Source organism: Poeciliopsis prolifica, unplaced genomic scaffold (assembly GCF_027474105.1).
Source record: "Poeciliopsis prolifica strain line A6 unplaced genomic scaffold, Auburn_PproV2 SCAFFOLD003, whole genome shotgun sequence".
Taxonomy (NCBI): domain Eukaryota; kingdom Metazoa; phylum Chordata; class Actinopteri; order Cyprinodontiformes; family Poeciliidae; genus Poeciliopsis; species Poeciliopsis prolifica.
This window is the reverse complement of record NW_026562378.1, coordinates 4,015,460-4,031,891: the sequence shown is the minus strand read 5'-3', so window position 1 is coordinate 4,031,891 and position 16,432 is coordinate 4,015,460. Positions and strand designations below refer to the sequence as shown.

The window sequence follows — 16,432 nt, the reverse complement described above, 5'->3', positions numbered from 1 at the left end:
AACATTAGTATTGTTGTTTATAAATGAATATGAACTTGTTTTCTTTGCATTATTTAATGTCTGAAAGCGCTGCATCTTTTCCATTATTTTATCACATTCTAATTTTCTGCGAATAAATACTAAATTTTTGCTTGGAAGTTTGGAGACATGTTGTCAGAAGTTCATAGAATAAAACAACAATGTCCATTTTACTTGAACATATTCCTATAAAGAGTAAAATGAGACAAACTGATCATTTTGCAGGGGTCTCTTAATTTTTTCCAGAGCTGTATACTCATAGAAATCCTTTATCTCAGTCATTACATGCTTACTTACTATTCTGCTGGGAGGAGAACCTTTTGTCTTTTGCAGATTCAAGCTTTTTTCTCAGGACTGCAGTGTTTTGAGCTCCATCCATTCTGTCCCTGCTAAATAAAACATTGCTAATAGTTATAATGCTATCACTGACCTGCTTCACTGTGTGTATGGTACATTTCCAGTGATGTGGAATTATTTTTCGACCTTGCATATCGTTTTGCATGAAAGGCAGATAACTCAATTAAGGGCTCGTTAACCATGGGTAAGTTACCTTTGACCTTCCTGGTTCCTGTGTTCCTTGGTCTTCCTGATGCTGTTTGTTCAAATCTCTGAGGCTTTCAAGTGATTTCTGTATTTACATTGGACTCCATTTACTTATTAAATGATTTCTTAAAGGGGCAATAATATGTATTTTCTAGGCACATAGAACAATTTTATAACACAATCTAGCGATTGTTGCCTTCAGTTGTTATTAAATACTGTATATCAAAAATGATATGATGTCGCTGTATCTGAAACTCCAACATGGAGCTTTTGGTAAATATGCGCCGATTTCTCAAGTATGCATGAGTGACTCAAAGCAACACACTTGGTACGTTTTTGATGAGTGAATAAAATTTTAGCATAATGTAAAGCTAAAAAAAAAATCTTTTGCATAATCTCACCCCCGCTTTCCCTTTAAGACGACCGGTTGCACTAGATTTCATTTAGCTGTAAAGGGAGTTGAAATGTAAGACACGCCACAGTTCTGATTTTTGATTGTAAACAAAAATCACCCCACATTATTTTCATTTTGCTCATCAATCACATTAAGAATCCAACATAACCCATTGAAGTTTGTGGCTTTAATTCAAGAACATGTAGAAGGTTCAAGAGCATGTATTAGCTGTATGCTGATAGATGAATGGATGGATGGAAAGCTATAGTGCATTGCTTAATGCAGTGCTTCTCAATTATTTTCCGTTGCGCCCCCCATAGCAAGAAAACTATTCGCGCCCCCCACTCCCCACCGTGACTATCCATCTCTGCATAACATTTTTTCCTTATTAACATTAAAGACAAAAAGAAAGACATATGGTCAAACTTACAAAGAATAACTTTATTAAATTGTGTTTTAAGTCTGCAACAGAAAAGATTTTAAGTGCATCAATGCCTGAAATTAAAAATAAATAATCCATGTCTACTGCTGCAGGCAGTATCAGCTCCTCTTCTATGGTGTGGGGCTTTTTGCACTGCGCAATTTGGTACGCCACCTTATATGATGCTAGCAGCGCTCGATGGTTTACTGAAATAGCCTTCACAAAGCGGGATGACTGTTGGCAATATTCAGCACGTTTTCGCTGAAAAAACTCTAGCGGCTTATCGGCGTGATTGGGATGTAACGTATTTAAGTGACGCACTAATTTATTTGGCTTCATGCTGTCCGCTGCGAGCATTTTTAGACACAGCAAACGCACCGGTCTTTCCTCTTCTCCAACTGTAGTCACAGTGAAGCCAAGCGCTAAATACGCTTCGTCGTATTTCCTCTTCTTAGCTTTCGGTTGACTTTCTGTTGTCTCATTATCTTTGTCTCTCTCCGCTTTTCTTTTCATCCCTGTGAAAAACTTTTTCATGTTGGGGGTTGTTGAATAACGGAGGCCATAGACAGAACGCAGTTGGAGCTTTTTGTTGACTTAACACTGCTAACCAAGGCAAACCTGTTGTCTTGTAAGTCATAAAATGTTGCACTGTCGCAAACGTGACAGAAGTAACAATGAGAGCGCCACTGCCGCCTACTGTGCGCAATTACACTTTATACTAGTACGGCCAAAAAAAAGCCTGTTCCCCAGGATCACACGCGCCCTCCAAGTATCGCACCGCGCCCCCCAAAGGGGGCCCGCCCCACTATTTGAGAAGCACTGGCTTAATGCAAACCTGAGCAGCTTCGTGTGAATCTTTAAAACCTCCCACTGCGGAGTTATGCTTAGACCCAGATGACTCACCTTGTGATAAAGTGACACAAGAAATGGTTGTGTCTATGTTTTAATCACCTATATGCGATATTGCTTACTATAAAGCATATCATGACACAAATCCCTTGTGTTGACACCTACTACCTTTGTGCAGTTTGACATATTTGCTGCTACAGTCTATACCATCTGCATTCATCAGGAACAAAGAGGCTAGCATTAAAATGTTTGAAACACAATATCCATATATACTTCCTATGTGTTACATTACTGTACATGTCCATACACTGTGTGAACAGCCCCCTCTGTGGGTCAGGACCATGAGAAGATGTAGAAACTGCAGTCCACAACCTAACATGCTAATACACTGACGGACCAATAAAGCCTCTTTTTTGCCTCTGAAATCTCACCTACTGCGCTGTGTCTGATTGGCTGAAGCAAGCAGCCCATCTCAGACGGAGGTGTGACGCCATGCCCTGCTAGCTGCTGTGCACCGACGGAGGAGAAATTCATAAACCGTGTGGATCAGGTGACTGAGCAGGAAGTTTAGAGGACAAAAAATACCCCATCGTTGTGTTTCTGGAGATGAAATAAGGAGCTTCTTGTTTCCTTTTTCTGGTCTAAGAGAGAAGCACTTATGGATGTTCATAACAGTGTTGTCTGAAATCGGTGTTCAACTCCCTCTTATTAATCTGGAGGTCATTAAATGGGTCCTTTAGGATTAGGTTTGGGTTAGGGTTATTTCTCCCAAAGCAGGGTTAGGTTAAGGTCATTCTGACCTCTCCTGGTGGCAGCTATGCAATCTTGTTCGCCCATTTTACTGACGCTGAAAACGACCCCAGGGTCAGCCGTCAAAGTCGGCCTCCTCCCTGCCTCTCCTCTTCATCAATAGCACACAGTGATGTCAGCAGCCTGTCCGTATTCCTGGACTGCTTTTTGCATCCTGTGGACCCCGTCACCTCTCTCCCACTCCGCTATCCCTCTCCTCCTCCTCCTCTCAATGCTCCTCAAAGTCCCTCCCTCTCCCACCAACCCACCTGACCCTCCGCAGTCCAATTAGACGCAGCATCGCCTGAGTGCATGATCGCGCTGTGACTACCAAACACAAGCTGCAGTCTCACTCTCCTCCTCGTCTGTCTCCTTTCCTGCTCTCTTTTCCCACCACTTCCCCGTGTCTCTCTCTCTCTCTCTCTCTCGGTCTTTCTGCGTCTTGATTGCCCTACCTCCACCTTGTTTTCATTCAAGTTGTTTACCCGTGTCCTCCTCGCCTCGCACTCTTCTGTCTGTCTCTTTTCCTCCCTTGTCACTGCTGTTGCTGCTGCTGCTGATCATCTGGCAGCCTCACCCCATATCCATCCAACCAAAACCTCCTCCTCTGCCTCTTTCTCTGCCTCCCCCTTCTGGGTTTGGAGATCTTAAGAGCCGCTCAGCACACGCTTCCGCATAGCATAACAGACTCCGCTCCCGCATTGGGTTAAACATGTCAACCGTCCTGGACCTGGAGCAGATTTCGTATGCTGGAAATGATGCGGTGAGTGACTATTGCGTCCGACTAGAGCGCCTGGCTAGATGTTTAGAGGAGAGGCGTTATTCTGCACATTTTTCAATAGACTGATTGTTAGTAGCTCAATAAGTCTGTTCTGGATTGCTGGTAGAATAACGGGGACATACATGAGGTGTGTGTGTGTGTGCACACCCATAGGTCACACATCACCCAAACTTGCTCAGGGTGTGGTGACGATGTGAAAGATGCCCACGGTGTCGGTGGGTACGTGTGTCGCTGCAGATGAACGTGTTCTGCAAACGTCTGTGGTGCACCCATGCATTGTGTTCCTTATTCATCCATCACTAAAAAGAGGCAGTGGGAGGGAGGTCACTCACTCCCTCTACCCCCCATTCCAATGCACAGCATGGCAACAACACATTAAAAACATCTGCTACTGCTTCACTCCCCCTGCAGAGTCCTTGAGTTTGTAGCTCCAGCCCGCCGTTTGGATGTGACACATGCGAGCAGCATGGGGGCAGGGGAGGGCCGCCGTATCGCTGGGGGAATATGCACATGGATGTTTGTGTGTGCATGGAGGTGTTTAGTGATTCACACCCAAGATCGCCGTTGTTTTTAGCTGGAGGAGGAAACGAGAGTGCAGGTATTGATCGAGTGAGGCGTTGCGGGAAGACGATAAGGGTGGCATCGCTGTTTTTCACCGTTTTTTTTTTTTTTTTTAGAAAGAGAATAATTTGTAACCTTTCCACACTCGTGTACTATTCTGATACTTCTATTTTAAGCGCAGACGTTTCCCTGATATTCCCACAACCTGCCCAAAGCTGGCAGAAGTACATACTGACGCCCTTCCCTTCCCATCATATAGTTCTATGAGTTGAATCACAATCGTCAGTCGGATATTGATGTGTGCAGTATTCCAAAGGACTACTGGGATGCAATAACTTTAGTAGTCGTTATGTTTCCAATCAAATGGCCCTTACTATTAACTTATTCGACCAGTAGGGGTGAGGGATGAGGAAATTCATTGCAAACTTTGATATTTATTACAGTGACAATAAAAATCAAACATTTATTTGATTGCAAATATACCACTCCACACAGTCAGAGACTCAAACAACAAATTAAAATTTTTATCAGATGGCTACTTTTCTATACCAATTACGTTAAATAGTGCAACTGTACTACAGAGTCATAATTCAGTCTTTTTGAAAGATAACTGAAATATGTCATCCGTTTCTAACTATTGGAAATATAGTTAGAATTGGATGGAATCCAGCTGGTGTTTTTACCCACAACCAACCTGGATCTTAATGGCAGAGAGGCTAAAGCTCAGGGAGAATTGTAGAGAGATCTTGATGGAAAAGGTACAACTGAGGGAGTTGCATGTTGGCTTAATCTCAGTCGATGTCATCGCAACATTCAAGTTAATATTGCAATGACACGTTTGTCCAGTTTTTTGCAGGCCATGTCTACATCCTACACGTGTACTGATCAACATCAGTACATGTGATTGATCGATAAGAGAAGTTCAAGTGAGGTAGTGTTTCCTCGTTCGGGCAGAAAATTCTGTATTTGTGCCTTTACATTAATTCACAAACCAGGATTGTCATGTAATTTCTTTATTTTCTATTCTATTAGAAATGGTTACCTCCATCAAGGAGCCTGCAAACCATTTGTTTTTCTTTTTGTGGAATTGCTCAAAGAAAACAAGATCTGAATTGATCATAATCAAAATAAATTTAAAATCTTTGTCAGCCTGGAAAAAAGCTGGATAAAAGCTCACAGTAGATCCAGATAATTGCAGCAGCCACTGCTACTAGGATAAAAAAAACTCCTACTACAAAGAAAATCAGCCTGGTCAACTCTGATTGGTTCGTCTCTCCTAAGAACTTATCCAAGCACTTATGTTTATGTGTTTAAAAGCGTGATGAGAAATTTGAAGAGTGAATCAATAACACTTTTAGCTCGACAGAAATCTCGTCCTTTCCTTTCCTCCTTCATTCCCCTTCTACGTTATAGCCGGAACAGACATGAGGAATTAAAGCGACGAAGCCTTTCTGTTTTAAGGCACTCTCCCTCAGCCAGCCTCTTGTCTTGTCTCTCTGCCACGGCTTTCATGCTCTATTTCCCCCCCATCTACGTCCAGTCTGTCCCTTGATCCGTCTAACCCATCGTCACCCCGCGGTTCCTTCCACAAACCTTTTCATTTCATGTCAGCAATGGGGATGCATGTGCCTGCTCTCTCTGGCACACACACACACACACACCAAAGACGACAGGCGTTTGAGCAAAGTATATTTGTGGACTTGTCCTTGATGGTGTCCTTGTCTGGAAACGAAAATCTGCAGCAGCACGGCCGTTGAAACGGTCTCTCCATCAGGAAAGACAGTCTCTGATTGTTTTTCTGCTTTACCTCGAGCGAAGGTTTCACACAAAGGCAGGAGTTCCTCAATCGCGGTTTATTTGGTCTCGCCATGAGAAGTGAAGTTCAGTATCGGTTCGTTTGCCACACATTTCTAGGGCCGAAGCCAATGATTAGTTTTGAAATCAATTAATCTTTCATCCAATTATTGATTAATTGGATAAAAGATTTTTCATTTACCCACTTAAGTCTTTTTTTTAACTATTAGTAGTCCATTAAAATATTCAAGTATACAAGTTCTTCATTGTTCTTAAAATATAAAATGTAACAACAGCATTCCTTTAGTCTATGCTTGACTTCTGTCAAAGGACGCACCTGCAATATTATGAAAATCTCAGCCCTTTCTGCTTAACTTTTCATCAGTAAACAGCGGACAGGATCAATCAATTGGTTTCTGTTTTGATAAACCAATTGGTCATTGGATGGAAATGCTAAAAATAGCTAAGGTTTTAGCAAACTTAGCTATAACACCTGAGGAGTTTTGGGTTGAACATATTTACAAAGTGATTTTTATTCTTACTTTAAATGCAAAATGTGTATTTATTTATTTATTTTCACAGTTTTGGCTGAATTGCTGTTCTTAGTATGTTGTTCTTTCAGCTAGTGACCTTTTTTATTGATTGTGTTCTCCAGTTAACGATTAGTCGATTACTAATTAGTTGACTATTATTTCAACAATCGATTCATTGCGATTAATCATTTCAGCCCTACACATTTCTGATACTGCGGTGAATTTTTAATGTTTGCCTGGACCTGTGGGGTTCAGGAAACCAGCACCGACAGGATCAACATCCTCCTCCTCTTCTTGTGTTGCTGTGTCCGTTATACTCAGCGGATCTGAACGATTACTGCGGCCGCTGGCCTCAGGATCAGCCTCCATCTAATCTGAAGTGTTTACTACATATGCGCTTCTGCAAATGCTGCTGGGAGTTCACAGAGATGCAGGGCCGACGTTCGATCTGTTGTCCCTAATGTGGATTTCTTGTTTGCCCCGGATTTCTCTCTCCATTATTGATGACTGGCGGGCCTGGAGACCGGGGCGGCGGCCCCACCCGCTGCTCTGTGCAGCTTGTACGCCGGAGCCGCATCACGTTGTTAGCAGCGCCGCATCATGCTGACCTTGAGGAATCTGTTTGTTGAGATATGATGAGTTTGTGAATCACAAGGTTGGCCTGAAAAATGGCTTTTTTTCCCCACTTCCTGTCACCTCTCTCTAAATTGCATCGACACAGTTTATGCTCCGGTTGTCTGTTGCTGTGTAAATTCCACATTCTGGTCACTTTTTTTATCGTCTGGTATAAACATGGTGGTTTCCAGTTAATGATGAAGAAATAATTTTAAAAAAGGCTGCAATGTGCTGTCTGAATTTCATTATGCTTCTCTTTGTTCCAAAGCACACCGTGCTGAAATTTTTGCAGAGTCATCTGGGTGAAAGCGAATTCAGAGTCCTGAACAGTAATGCTGCTTTTTCTCTTTCCTTTTATAAGCAAATGAAAAGGGTTCTGCAGCCTGCCCTATTCATTGCTTTGTTTCTTTGAGGGCTCAGGGCTGAAAAGACGCGTGCTTTGCATACCCAATTTATAAACTTTAAAGTGGACGCCTTGTGGACACTCTAATACAAAGAGTGTGTTAGAAATGACCTGTCCACAGTTTGAGCACTGCAAAACATTAAGCAACAAATAGTATGTAGCAAGTAACCCAGTGTTACTACATTTAAATTTCTACTTGAACAGTTTAGTTTAGCCTTGGCTTGACTTAATGGTTGAAGTTTTTAACCAAAAACATAGTTAAAGCAGCTCCTTTCTACCCTCAATATGGCCAACGAGTAACAATTTAAGGTATTAAAATATTAATATTTGGGTCAAAATAAATTATTATTTTTTTTTTAATTCAGTTTGCATTAAAATAATTGATTAAATTTAGTCTAGTTTATTTGGTAAAACTAATTTAAATTAGAGAAACACGACTAATAAACGGCAAGAAAACCTATAATTTAAATAAATGCAGCTCCTAGGCTAAATCTAGCTTAAATGAACAAATTGGTTTCCTTGCGTGAAGAAAAGTTATGCAAATTATGTTCTTAACACAATTTGAAATGAACATTGTTATTCAGCATCATTGTACCTCTTTACTATTGCTTATGCTATCTTGCAGAAGAGGTTGAGTGATATCTCTTTCAAAGTGGTGCTTTTTAGTCTCCTCTCTAACCCAGCTTGCTGGTTCTCAGTTTTTAGACAACTCTCCGACCAAAGTAAATCCACCATTTGGGTTAAGGGAACAATCCAGGCGTTATTTGTAGTTTCTTCCTCAGGAAATATTATATACCTTCTTTTGCTGCTCATGTTCATCTGAGAGGTTTTTGTTGTAGCCTAGCTTCTTAGTAAAAAAACAAAACAAAAAAACTCACTAGAATTGTTTTGTTAAATGTGAAGGTAAAATCTGCCTATCTACCCTCTGAAGGCGTTGCACCTTTCATCCGAAGCTCATTTTTTCCCTCTCCTTGGTTGCAGGAACACGACATTGAAACTCCTCACGGCGTTCTCCATGTGACAATGCGAGGCGTTCCCAAGGGCAACAGGCCAGTCATCCTCACCTATCACGACATCGGACTCAACCGTGAGTTAGCCAAAAAATATGTTCACCCGTGACCCACCCTCCAGGATGGGTCATGGTTTAGTGTTAGTGGGGTTTTTTTTCTTATTTGTGAGTTGTCTCCATCTTGTTTGCCTCTTTTTTCCTTTTTTTTTTAGACAAGTCCTGCTTCAACACCCTGTTCAACTATGAGGACATGCAGGAGATCACCCAGCACTTTGCTGTGGTCCATGTGGATGCGCCGGGCCAGCAGGAGGGCGCGCCACCCTTCCCTAGTGGGTGAGTGGTGTTCTCCTTTAACACATTCGTTTTAGAGCTGGTGCTGACGCAGCAGGTTCATTTGCTAATGGAAACATTTTCACCAGTCATTTGTTTTTCAAATCGAACTTCCTAAACGTATAAATCTATAATGATCTCAATTTCTCTGATGAACTGAAAGATGAGAAAATGAAGGGGCTTTAGAAACTACTTGTATTCCACGAACCTTTTAAAATATTGTCACATTACAGTGTATTTAATTATGGATTTATATAATGGTCTTGCACAAAGTGTTGCACAGCTGTAAAATAGAAAAAATAATTTTTAAAAGGAAAAACATATATACAAAAATGTACTATACTCTAATGCCACTAAACATAATCCAGGGCAACTAATTGCCTCCTGTTCAAATCTGTTCTAAGCATACAGCCTGAGCTGCAGTGGAATGCGTTAGATGTGCATGTGTGAGAATGACCAATTGAAAACGATATATAATTCTCCTTCCACTTCTCAGTTATTCTCCACTTTGTGTTGGCCCTTCAGTTAAAATATAAATGCAATCTGTTGAGGTTTGAGTCTGAAAAAATGACAGGATTTAAACATTGTCAGTGAACAGTTTTACATGACAGTATAATTTAGGGATGCATTCATATAAAGATTTGTGCCAATATTGATATCCAATAATAACATTACTCGATATTTACTGTTATTTTATATATGTATAAATGGGTGCTACCATTTTGACACTTAAAAAAACGATCACTCCGTTGACATTACGGACCAACCTCCTAAACTCGCCCTCCAGAAACAAACAGCAACAAGATGGAAAGACATTTGTTAGCTGTTAATATCAGCCCAGTTTTATTTATTGGACCGATACGGTTTGGTTAAATGATGACTAATATTGCCAGATGATGCTGCTAGTACAGATATATTTTTGTCCAATATGATGTTTGTGCAGAAATATTATGCAGCCAATACTGACATGAATTACTGATATTAATATTGTGTGGCCGATGTCAATATTAGTGCCAATATGTCATACATATACGGATGCAGCGATACAGAGTGTTATCGAGATGTTAGCGCTGATATCGTGTATCCCTACTATAAATTACATGACCTCTCACCCGTCTCCAGATACCACTACCCTACCATGGACGAGCTGGCTGAAATGCTGCCCTCTGTGATGACTCAGCTGAAGTGAGCATTTTTCCTGCTGTTTGCTGGTGAATGTTTTGTTTTTGTTTTTTGTCGCTACAGTATCTGTTTGTTTTTGTAGGGTCAACAGTGTGATCGGCATCGGTGTAGGAGCTGGAGCTTACGTCCTCACCCGCTTTGCAGTGAGTCCTCCACATTGGTGCTTTTTATTTATCTTTGTGTGCATTATGCAACCCCCCGTAAACCTCCCCCAGAAGTTTTTCGGCCACACAGCTTGTAACATGAAATCCTCTTATCAAACCCACACAAGACATCGGGTTTCTGTTGTGGTACCGGCCACCCCATGATAGATCACCTTTACGATTGGCTCCTTTTTCATGTGCATTGTTTCTGCGCTTGCTTAACAAAGCTAAAATAAGCACAATCTAGCAGAAAGCTCTGGAGAAGAGAGGAAGTACTGACAGATTAATAATAAAACGCAAGGCTGGTAATACAGGGAGGTGCAGAGATGGAAAAGTAGCAACCGTCTCTCCAAGGACAGTCTGCTCCTGTTTAAAACTCAAGTGGAAACATTGATTGTGAAATATGTTTGGCTTTAACAGGCCAGAAAGAGAATCTGTTTACGCAGGATGGGCAGAGCGACTCACGGTGCATCGCATTCATATTTTGGCCAAACGCAGCAGCATCTGCAGCATCCACTCAATATTAATCAAGATGGATCCTGTGTTTCCCCAGACAGCCTCTGTTTGCCGTAAGGCAATTTTAAAGCCACTCGCATGCATTTAGAGTCCCAGCACTCTCTGTTGAATCATATCTGAGCCTCATTTGAACTGACAGATGTGCTTTATTTTTTTATAAGTTTCATCCGTGTCTTCATATGAGCATAAAATTCTTATGTTTTGCTATTTTCTTCATGTTCTCATGCCTTCAGCTTTAAAAACATGTTTATTTTCCCCTAACACTTATTTGTAAAAGAAGGAATTAGTAGTTATAGCTTCCGTAAAATGTTTTTCGTAAACTATTTTTGAGCTTGTAGCTGATGATGGTGATGGTCCTTTCAGCTTCTGAAACTGAGTAATATTTAGAGGAGCATGAAGGAAAAAGGCAACCAGCCAAAAGCGCTGACAAAGGTAGTGAAGAGTGATGATTTATTGTATGAATTATTAATTGCCACCCAAGATAAAATTAGAGATGGCAAAGTCTCCAGTTTATAAGGCAACCATTTGTTCAGTGAGGAGGAAAAAGTCAAGAGATATTTTGTCTGAGAGCAGCAGACCAGATACTCAAGCAACCAGTACTCTTCCCAGTGAATTAAAAGCTCTTTGTGAAGAACCCAGTCTGTCTGAAAGTTGTTGTATGTAGTGAATGGCTGCTTGTAGCTGATATGTTGATAGTAATTTCAACTTCTAAAACTAAGTAATATTTTAAAAAGCATGAAGAAAAAAGGCAACCAGCTAAATGCGCAGACGAAGGTAGTGAAGAGCGATAGTGCAAAGGTCGTGCTATCGCTGGTCGCTGTGATATGTTTAGTTTCATGTGTAACATTGCTGCCAAAGTTCCTGCCAACGATGCAGTGCTATGTCGGATTGTGATTAAAAACCCACTGCTTTTTATCACAGGACGCTTGTGATAAAACTTCTCATTCAAAAATTACAATTCTGGCAGCATTCTGGTTTGACATTGTTATTTCTGCTGGTTCTGACCAGCATTTTTACTTTTATCCGCCGTTCTATGCACCAGTGCATTCCTCCCAAAGCTGTCAGTGGTAGTAGTTCTGCAAAACATGGTAGCAGTGAATGGAAGCAGCTGGAAGTCCTGCTTTTCAGTCCCCATTTTATTTGAGGGGGTTTAGCTTCATACATGCATCAGCACTTAGTTTTTCCTCACATGTTTTTCAACAAGTAAATTCAAGCTAACATCATACTCATAGTGGATGGAACTGAAGATAAAATACTAAGATACAGTCAGATGCTCTCATTTATTAGAAACATTTTGTCACGACTGCAGCTATTAGTGCAGGTAAACATGCATAAGAAATCCACAGCCTGTTATTTGTCATGTCATCCGCAGAGTGACAGAAGATGCGTGCAAAATAAAAATTACATAATTTTCTTATCTTCAACAGTTTATGCCCACAAAGAACATCACCTCTGACCTCAGTGGCCTGCTGGCTGACGTACAATGAATGCTGTGTGCCCTTGCCACAGTATAAAGTGTGTGGTGGAGACTTCCACTTAACTTCCTGTTTTCTTTAAAATCAAGTTTTCAATTGTTTTATGACTCTGGAGTGAAAAGCACGTCTAGTAAAGAAAAAAACTCAGATGTTTCACTGATGCTGTGTTTATCAGAGTAGAAGAAAACCTGCTTCTTTGTTTTTGTTCACGTTCTTTCTTAGTGGGGCTTTTAAAGAAAGTTTATGGCCACACAGTCATTTAAAAATGTTTCCCTTTTTTATTTTATTAAAACAATAACATTTACAGGAACAGATATAGGTGCTTTGCTGTGGAGTTGTCGTCATCCATGTTATGTTTTTCTTTTAGGCAGGGTGTGGCCCCAAAGACTCTTTGTGTCACTTTTTATTATCATTATTCCAAAAGAATAATGATGGTGGAAAGTTGTTTCTTTTTTAAACTTTTCTATCTCTTAAACATAGCTGCTCTACTGCATTACGTTCACGTTTATCGCTTGCTTTCCAGCTGAACAACCCCAACCTCGTGGAAGGACTGGTCCTGATCAACGTCGACCCGTGTGCCGAAGGCTGGATCGATTGGGCCGCTTCGAAGGTCGGTGTTCCAACAGACAGAACCCAGAAGGAAGTTTTATGTGAAATTCAAGCAGGAATGAGAAATATGCGATCAGAAACGACCAGAATGCGATCAGAAAAATAAACTAACGAACTACAAAAAAATATATATATTTCTTTTCCCTCCGTTGTCATACCGGAAATCAGACGACTTTTAAATTATTGCTAGAGGAAGAGTATCCTATTGACAAAAATGATGGAACATTGGCTTACAAAAAAACAAGTCATGCATTTTGACGCTCATGTTGCTCCATAGTTCAGAAAATTGTCCTGATTGAGCAAAACCAGTGTGACCTTTGGATTGAGCTCATCAAAATGACCATAAAACAGTTGAAAAACCCCAGACAATCTTTTGGATTTTAACCAGTGTAATAGCTTTACAATATAAGATCTGCACAAGCAGAGCCCACTCAGTATTATTGGATGAGCGCTGATTAAAAACACATATCGTAAGTTTTTATCATAAAGCGCTAGATATGGCTGTTTTTCTACCAGACCTCATGTTAATGCAACATAGTGCTGCTCTATGTTCATTTCTAAAACACACAGTAGACGCCGTTTATTGTTCCATATTTATTTAAGTAGTAACTTAGCTACACTCTTAATTATGCCATTTATTCTGTTCATTATTGTTGCACAAGCTAAATGTTCTATGAATTTGCTCACCGGGTACAAAAATCAGTTCCCTAAGAAAACGAAAAGTGCACACTAATAAAATAATGACAAATGTGTTACATTGTCTCTGCTGGCTGTGTGTGTGCAGCTGTCTGGATGGACCAGTAACTTGGTGGACATCGTCATGGCTCACCACTTCAGCACTGTGAGTACTCACTGCGACTCTTCCTTTTTATAATTTTGGTTCCCCTGGTTTATTACCGACGCTGTGTTGGTGTCTGAAGTGAACTACTCGACTTCTCCTGAAAAGCCAGAGGTTCATCTGACTGTTAACGGCTAACAGACGTTTGTTAATGGCGTCTTTGATATGAAGAGAGGCCAATCATGACCCGCTAAAAGCAAACAGTCATCTAATAGTGCTATAAATGACCTCACTGTGCAAACATATGCCGCTGTTGGAGTGAGTCAATTATGTAAAATGTATTCTCATCCACTGTGCTTCTGTTATGTGACATTCCTGTACGTTGTGTATGAAATGGGTCATTCCTTGATGCTTTCAGCACACGAGGTCACGTTACAGGCACCGAAATTTGAAACATTGTGTTTTTGGTGTTTGATGTCATATGCAACTAAAGCAGAATTGTAAAGCTGAATAAAAATTACACAGGGTTTTATTTTACCCGTCTGAAAAGTGAAGCTGAGGAGATCCACAGACTCGATAGACTAGACAAGTAGGTGTGAACCGAAAAATTGGCCGCAATTTCTTCAGCCATTGTTCCCTTTTCCTCTGCAGGCTTTTTGTAGAGCAACGATAGACCAGAAAACTGTAAACAGTGCCCCCTATAGACAACTGCTGGGACTTATACTTCCTCCACAAAAGCAGACAAATTATGGGTGCAAGGACTTTGACGTTTTTGTAGCTTGTTCTTGATGCATGTTCATGGTGTCTAAGTGATATGAAGTGTGTGGGCAACAGACTACGAAGACTTTGTTGTAGTTCAGTTGTACTTTCTATAGATCTGGCATGTATGGAAGAGAGGCAGTAGAAAGCTTAACGAATTACTGTTAGCTGTTTGCCACAAGAAAACATGTGGGAGAAGGTTATTTGTTATGACTTACATGTAAAAGTCCAGGTTTTGGCTAAAAATGAACCGTAGCTATGTTTTCATCCAACTGTTTTGTAAATTTTGAGCAAGCCCCTAAAATGTTCCACAAAAAAACAAAACAAAATTGAGGGAGTTTTTTTCAAATGTTGCTGTTTCCATGAACCTATTTACAATGCTAGAGTTCAAAATGCACATAAAAAACCCTTAATGGATCACCCTGAGCACTCGTCAGTGAGACATAGCAGTGACGACATCATGCTAAGTGTGGCAAAACGAGAAAGAAGTACGATTACTGCAGCGCCTGTATTTATCTTTACTGGCATTTATTGAAGTATTTTCTGTCCGTCAGGATGAGCTGACAGAAAACCAGGAGCTGATCCAGACCTACCGCCTCCACATCGCCCAGGACATCAACCAGGACAACCTGGCCCTGTTCTGTGGCTCCTACCAGTAGTAAGTACAGAGACGTGAAAGCTGCACATTGTTTTGCTTTTTCTCCTTCTTCGGTTCTCTAAATTTTCTTTTATTTCTGGTCAAAACTTCAAATGAATCCCAATAAGGCCAGCTTAACCCCACAGGTTATTTTCTTGGCTTCATCTTCTCTTAACTTACTTTGTCTGCAGCCGCAGAGACCTGGAGATCGAGAGGCCCATCGTGGGGTTGAATGAGGATACGGTCAACACACTAACGTGGGTGTTGAGACTGAGGCGGCGCTGATCTGTGTTTTGGTTTTGCATCAGAGCGCAGCGTGACCTTTGATGTTTTTCTGGTCGTCCACTCCAGGTGCCCAGCCCTGCTGGTGGTCGGAGACACGTCACCTGCTGTCGAGGCCGTGGTAGGTCAAAGTTCGCCAGAAATGATCATGTAAATAATTTGCTGCTTCTTCTTTGTGTCAACATCTGCGTGTTTCAGGTGGAGTGCAATTCCAGGTTGAATCCCACCAAGACCACACTGCTGAAGGTGAAGAGCCGTTGCTATTTCAAATCAGTAGAAGTCAAATCAGTTTTAGCTTTGAAATTCATGTTTTAATAAAACTGATATTGATTCTTTAGATGGCTGATTGTGGAGGCTTGCCACAAGTTGTGCAGGTTAGTTCATCTTTTTTGTGTTTTACTTCTTAGAAATGAAACATGTCACGTTTTTTCTGAAGCTGAAGCAACATTCAGCTTCTGCACAACGCAAATCTGGAATAAATTTTCAGAAAACTCTAAAGCTGCAGAAACACTGACTGCCTTCAAATCAAAACTCACCTGTTTTAGAGTTGCCTTTGATTCATCATAACTGGAACATTAATCAGCATATTTGTGTAGCGATAATTTTGATGATAGCATTTGACAAAATGTAACGTTCGCTGCTTGTTTCATCGTTACTATGTTACGTTTTTATGATGTTGAACTCTTTGAACTGCCTGGCGGCTCCAATCTGCTGTAGAGATAAAACATGACTTTCTCTCCACAGCCTGGGAAGCTCGCCGAGGCGTTCAAGTACTTTGTTCAGGGCATGGGATACAGTAAGTAAACGGCTGTCATTTTAATGTGTCAAAGGTCTTTGAAAAAACATCTAAATATATGAATATATATATAGTAACTCGGGTTTGAGCCGGTTGACTCTGTGGTCACGATCAAGCTGCTTTTCGATGACGTTCTTGTGGTTCAGGTTCGCCTGTGTTTACTTCTTTGGCTTCCTGTTGACGTGAGCACAATTACAAAAGACTCCTGAACGTGG

The 16,432-nt window shown here is 40.9% G+C and overlaps 1 protein-coding gene across 3 annotated transcripts in view; it reads left to right on the top strand.

The window, feature by feature from the left end:
• The window catches only part of ndrg3a (ndrg family member 3a), a 49,305-nt gene that overhangs the window by 26,626 nt on the left and 6,247 nt on the right, over positions 1–16,432 (top strand). For 2 of the 3 annotated variants that reach the window (XM_055027174.1, XM_055027173.1), the window contains exons 4-15: positions 8,683–8,788; positions 8,923–9,043; positions 10,163–10,225; positions 10,305–10,365; positions 12,880–12,966; positions 13,750–13,806; positions 15,057–15,160; positions 15,331–15,396; positions 15,491–15,542; positions 15,620–15,667; positions 15,760–15,795; positions 16,166–16,217. In XM_055027174.1, coding sequence (XP_054883149.1) covers positions 8,683–8,788; positions 8,923–9,043; positions 10,163–10,225; positions 10,305–10,365; positions 12,880–12,966; positions 13,750–13,806; positions 15,057–15,160; positions 15,331–15,396; positions 15,491–15,542; positions 15,620–15,667; positions 15,760–15,795; positions 16,166–16,217 — 853 coding nt within the window. Of the gene's footprint in view, positions 1–3,330; positions 3,778–8,682; positions 8,789–8,922; positions 9,044–10,162; positions 10,226–10,304; positions 10,366–12,879; positions 12,967–13,749; positions 13,807–15,056; positions 15,161–15,330; positions 15,397–15,490; positions 15,543–15,619; positions 15,668–15,759; positions 15,796–16,165; positions 16,218–16,432 lie in introns of those variants that run through there. The other variant, XM_055027175.1, reaches the window with a different exon arrangement.